At 36.9% G+C, this 6,136-nt stretch overlaps 1 protein-coding gene across 1 annotated transcript; it reads right to left on the bottom strand.

Moving 5' to 3' along the window:
- Nucleotides 1-243: 243 nt before the first annotated feature.
- Nucleotides 244-5,721, bottom strand: LOC127120304 (cellulose synthase A catalytic subunit 3 [UDP-forming]). The gene is made up of 14 exons (XM_051050716.1): nucleotides 5,616-5,721; nucleotides 5,388-5,454; nucleotides 4,804-4,999; nucleotides 4,343-4,545; nucleotides 4,140-4,254; nucleotides 3,847-4,024; nucleotides 3,492-3,758; nucleotides 3,059-3,404; nucleotides 2,674-2,937; nucleotides 2,367-2,579; nucleotides 1,976-2,240; nucleotides 1,685-1,887; nucleotides 1,165-1,515; nucleotides 244-1,035 (listed from the first exon to the last, which is right to left on the bottom strand). The coding sequence occupies exons 2-14, from the start codon at nucleotides 5,409-5,411 to the stop codon at nucleotides 451-453; spliced, it is 3,210 nt and encodes a 1,069-aa protein (XP_050906673.1). The 5' UTR covers nucleotides 5,412-5,454; nucleotides 5,616-5,721; the 3' UTR covers nucleotides 244-450.
- Between the last annotated feature and the right edge of the window lie 415 nt (nucleotides 5,722-6,136).

Raw genomic sequence — 6,136 nt, forward strand, 5'->3', positions numbered from 1 at the left:
CAATCTACTTATTTTATAATAAACTCTAGGTACTTTTCACAACAATTATATTCTATAACGGTAGTGAAATGTCAATTATTACAAAATAAATTGTTGTTGTGACTGGGTTTCGAACATAAGACCTTAATATATATTGCAATGGTTGTTTATTATAACTGTTGTGATAGAAAACGCGTTACCTTGGTTATAACAATGGTCACATGCTATTTGCAAAAACCAACATATATACAATCACACACTACCTAACAACGAACGTGAAATCGTCATTATATATGTTTTGCAACCGTCGTTATATGTTTTTTTTCGTAGTGCATATATTTACTATAAAATACTCATAGTTTTAAAGATACATAACCAAATATAAAACCTACACAAGAAAATGGTATTAGACTTCTAATATTTAAAGACACATAATTACAATCCAAAACACTAGCTATGTTTTTTTTGGGTCTAGCAGTTAATTCCACATTCCTCAGCTTTAGGACCAGTGACTCTTGTGGTAAACGGATTAAGTCGAACCCATAATAGCGAGAAAATGGATGCCAAGAGAATCGACCAGACCACAACAATGGTCGGTGTTCGATTTTGGCGTCCCATGAGACCTTTAAGGAAAGGGTAAAGATGAACGATAACCCAAAATGCAAAGAAAAGTTTACCAAATAGAGGACCCCATGATTGGTAACCACTGTTTATAGCATAGGATATACCGGCAACAACTCCTACCAAGTTAATTATGAGAAGTGTTGTTGGAGGAATGAGAAGGGTCGTCCATTTGAACATGTAGAGTTCTGCGGAGTCTCCGTCTTCATCTGATGCCTTGGAAGTGACCGTGAAGTTTGTATCAATTCCGGCAAGCACTTTTAGTAGACCTTGGAATACAGCAAAAAGATGCGCTGATACGCCACCGATAACCCAAAACTGTTCGTTTCTCCACCACTCGTCTATTCCAACACCACTCCATCTCATCTCGAGGATTCCGGTCGCAAAGATTGAAAGAAAGAGAGAGATAAACCATATACTCGCCAAGTTACTAATCTGCAAGCAAAATAAATCGAAGATAGATTGTTAAGATGTGTGTTACATAAGATAAGAAAACAGAATTGGATTCTAAATAGTCACGCGGATGTGGATCTCGGCCATTGGAATAAGAAACAAACAACAAACCTGAGGAATGATAAACTTATTAGTAATAAGACAGACAGCTGGCAATGTGCAATACAAGAGAAGGGGAATGGCGGTGACCGGATATATTGTGGTGTTTATATAGGCGAATCTCTCGAGCCACTTTAGTCTACCACCATAACCATACCAGATGGGACAATGTCGGCTGAAAAGAATCTCAACAGATCCTAAAGCCCATCGAAGCACTTGGTTTAGACGATCCGAAAGATTGATAGGAGCAGAACCTTTAAATGCTGGCCGCTTAGGCATACAGTATATCGACCGCCAACCACGGGCGTGCATCTTAAATCCAGTTAGAATATCTTCTGTGACGGAACCGTAAATCCATCCTATCTGTAGAACAAAAAACAAATAGCAATTTACCTTTTGAAATTGAAATAATCACATAGATGCAATCATGAAAGTGAAATCACGACACTGACACTGACACATGTCGGACACACCTTCGATCGCAAATGTCAATGCTTCATAGAATATTATTCAACATAAGATGACAACACACCTCTGTTCCCCATTCTGTTCTATCCTCGTAACCACAGCTGATGACATGAATAGCTTCCTTTAGAAGAGTTTCAGGAGTAGCAGACTGAGGAACTCCACCATTTTCCATCAGCGTAGAATCGACAAAAACAGCCGACTGGCCAAATCTTTTCTCAAGGCTCACTCGTGACATAAGTAGTGTTTTCTCATCATCAAATCCACTACCTAAAAAATAGCCATAAGAGAAGAAACTTAATCAAATACTAAAATAGTTAGAATGGTGGAACTAACAATGCAAGGATCACAAGCTTACCTTCTACTCCTTCTTCTATATCCTCCAGACTGAAGATACGCACAGTTAGTTCGAAATGCTTGCTCGAGTTTTTCTTGTCCGATCCGTTCCTACTTGACTTTGAACTCTTCTTTCTATTTCCACCACAGAGGGATGATAGAAACCCGGGCTTTTTATGTTTCCGTTTAAGAGGAGGTTCGTAACCATATAAAGCTGTCCTATTAAAGACACATCCAGTACCGACATAAACAGGACCCTGAATGCCGTCCAAACCTCTCAAGTTTATCTGTTCAGGAATAAACATTGCATATCAAAAAAGGTTAACTCACACACATACGGCACAAGAATAAAAACAGAAACAGAAATCAGATAGCATCAACAAAATCATTTTCAACGAGGTTAAGATGCTTACATCAAAGAAAACAGTATTACGATTAGCATATCGATCGTTCCTATCAATACCATCAAACCTCTGCGGAAACTGGACATAGCAAACATGTTTACCGAGGTTAGGATCCATCATAAAGCACATTGCTTCCCTTATGGCCTTGCTGTTGTTTATATAGTGATCGCAATCAAGATTCAATATGAAAGGTCCGTTCGTAAGGACAGCAGATACTCGAACCTGCAAAAGTTAGATAGATTAATTACATATTGTCAAGGTACATTGTAGAGATAAGGAATTTATATATATATCGTCTATTGAAAACGACACTCACAAGTGCATTCATGGCACCGGCTTTTTTGTGATGTTGGAAACCTGGACGCTTTTCACGAGAAACATAGACTAAACGCGGAAGTTCATTACCGTCAGTGTCAAGTCCTCCACTTTGGCCTAAGAAAACCTGAATCATTCCCGGATGATCTCTTACATTATTTCCAGGCCACGGCGTTCCATCTTGCATTATCCACCCTTCATCCGGAACTTTCGTTGCCTTTGCAACAAGTGCATTGATACGGATTTTAAATTCTTCGTACGCTCTCTGTGAAAAGTAAAAGGGATGTAAAATTAAAAGATACAATGATAAAATTCAACACTTGGGCAAGTGGCATTAACACGTCCCGATCGAGAAGAAAAATTCATTTTGCACGTCAACCTCTAACCTTCATTGCTCTACGATCCTTGACAAACGATGTCTGAACCTTATCTTTCAAGTAGTCGATCTTCTGCGCAAAGTACCACTCAGGTGCGCGGGGTTCGATATTATACTTCTTGCTGAAAGGAACCCATTTTCTTGCAAACTCTGATGTCTCAGTAAGAGCTTCAAAAGTCAACATCGCGGCACCATCGTCAGAGACGTAGCAGGAGACCTTATCCACTGGATAGTCAACTGCAAGAATAGAAAGTACGGTATTCGCAGTCACAAGTGGAGGCTCCTTTAACGGGTCAACAGTGCTGACAAAAATGTCAACAGCTGCTAGTTGAGACGGTTCTCCTTCCCGGTCATATCTACAACACACATGGATTATGTATCCAAAAATATAACAGATTGAAAAATAAAAAAATACAATTCGTGATAAAGTTAAAAGGCTGTACCTCAGTGCAAGTCTGTCGAGATATGTGTCGCGATTGACAGGAAGCCACTTAGGGAATTGATCCAAAATCCATGATACGGCAAACCAAATCTCACATATAACTGATACCAACCATAAAGGATATGCATTGCGCACTGGATTTGTTAATCGGTAATGCAAGAAAATGCAAAGAACAACAAGTCGCAAAACAATGACCATGCGATACGGATTTATTCTAGATGACGGAATAGAAACCTTCCTGGAAAGGGGTTGTCGAACTTCATCATTCCTGCATAACAAAGCAAGTGAGCTCATGCATAAAAGTCTAAAAGATTTCGGTTAATATATATGACATTGGTAGTAATGGAAATACTCACAACAACGGATCATCGCCAAATATATCAGATTTCTCATCAATATCTACAGCCCCTCTTTCTGAAGCAGCTTGGCCTGTGCTCATTGGAGCAACATTCTTTTCTGGCTTCATCTTCCACTCGTCAACTCTTTCTTTCCACGCTACATTGCCCAACCCTGCGTCCACAACCCTCGAGTTTGCTGCACAAAATTTTAACCGGGCATCTCAAATCTTAATCCAATATCTATAGAAAGAAAGAAAAATAGTTATCATAAGAAATGAAAATGAGCATAGTAAAAAGAGGCAGAAACTTGCAAGATTGATTAACATCATATGAATATGGAATATTGAGGACGCGCTTCCCTCTATCAACTACGGGATATGACATTGAGAGTCTCTCAGATGAGGCTGCAGAAAACTCTCCAGACACCTGAAATTGAAAAATATTCTAAATTTCAATCGGAAGCTCCCGAAATTGGAGGTTAAAGGCGATCGTTTAGGAAGCTAAATTGAATGACCTCTTGTCCATTTGTCAGCCGTGGAATGTGATTGTGAGAAACTTCCTTATCATAATTTGGAATGCCAACTTCTTCTGATCGCTCAAGTGTCAATTGCCACCCAAACATGCTATCTGAAATCTTCTGCTTTTGGTTTGGATTTTCCAAGTCACCATCATCAGCACCTACATCCTCTTCGCTATCTCCAATCATTGCAGGACTTCCTGGAATCAATTAGTTTGATTACTAACGGAAATATCATACAAGTATTCTCAAAACCATCTCGTAATTAGTAACAAATTCACTTCTGTGATCCAATGGACCGTCTTAAGGTTTCTTAGGCCATGCGTAGGTTTAGCCACAATTTAACTGTGTCAAATTTTGAGTACTGTGCGGTAACCCGCCTTGCACACCTTCAAAGACGATCCTGCCAATGGTAAGAAATAATATATGACAGATAACACATTCTAGGTTTCATATACCTTTATGCCTCTTGTATCGGGTTTTACACTGAGGACAAGAGTGTTTCCCATCCTTCCTTTCATACTCATAGCAAAGTCTACAAACAGGAAAAGCACAAAAATCGCACGCAATGAAAGGTTCACCATCAAAAGTCTTCCCAACATTTTCAGCACAAATCTGGCATACTTGAGCACTCAATGCTGCCATTGGTTTCCCCTAAGTAATTAGAAATGACATTAAAAAGTGTCACTAAGAGATCAAATAATACATTGACATTCAAGTAAATTCATCAACAACTACCAAGGTTTTAAAAAACTGTCGTTACAGCAAAAACAGTCGCGACAAAACAGTATTAAAAAGGTGTCAATATCTAATGTTATTCACCACTTTTGTGATAAAGAATACATTGTGGTTAATTCACACCGCAATGAATGACCGCAGTCAGCGTCACACACCACGACCGACGGTAATCAGCAAAATCGCGAAAGCCTTTATGCCACCGTAGCAAGACGGTTTTTTAAAACCATGACAACTACACCTCAATAGAACAATATCATAAAACATTTCAAGAAAAAAAATTAAAAAAAGTACTTGTTCTACTCACCCCAACTTCCTCTTGTGACTCCATAGTGAATTCTACTTATTAGACTTTCTCAGCTTCCTTTTTTTCTCTGTATAATTTGAAGCTTTAATCAAAACTTCTTTCTAGTTTCAAACAAGCATTCTCAACAGTAATGTATGGTTTACGCAAATAAAAAAATGAATGAATTAAAATAGATATTTTTATTGAGAGAAAAAGATTGATTTAGTGGGGAGATAGAGACAAAGTTACCAAGTTACAAATTTCCAAAGTCACTCCAACCCTTTGTGGTGTGATGATGTTTATGTGAGCGTGTAGCAAGCTGTAAATGAAATAATGAGACAGAAAAAGAAGAAGTTTTGTGAGGTATTTTGCTTCTAATGTCATATTATTAAAAAAAAAATAGTAACATATTAGTGTCTATGCATATGATATTTGTTTATAAAATGTAATAAATTATTTTTATCTATATTTTGGAAACAAATATGTTATAAAAATCTTACCATTTTTATAAAAAACATTAAATAAATAATATTTTGTATTAAAAAATATGGATTAAAATATTAAAGAATATTTATGAATACACCATAATTAAATATATTTAAAATCAATTATACATTATAATTAAATATTAACATTAAAATAGTAGTTAAATAAGTCATAATGGATTGTAAAAAGTATATTAATTGATTGCATAAATTTAAGATCAATACATTAATTATAAAAATTAACTCTAATCTTAGGTACAACACAAATGTATTTGTGATAATATA

This window comes from Lathyrus oleraceus, chromosome 2 (assembly GCF_024323335.1).
Source record: "Lathyrus oleraceus cultivar Zhongwan6 chromosome 2, CAAS_Psat_ZW6_1.0, whole genome shotgun sequence".
NCBI lineage: Eukaryota > Viridiplantae > Streptophyta > Magnoliopsida > Fabales > Fabaceae > Lathyrus > Lathyrus oleraceus.

Coding starts and splice junctions, on each gene's coding strand:
- LOC127120304 (XM_051050716.1), bottom strand. CDS start 5,411: ATGGAGTCACAAGAGGAAGTTGGG. Junction 4,255..4,342: donor GGCTGACAAATGGACAAGAG/GTCATTCAATTT, acceptor TTTCAATTTCAG/GTGTCTGGAGAGTTTTCTGC. Junction 1,036..1,164: donor ATAAGTTTATCATTCCTCAG/GTTTGTTGTTTG, acceptor TTTTGCTTGCAG/ATTAGTAACTTGGCGAGTAT.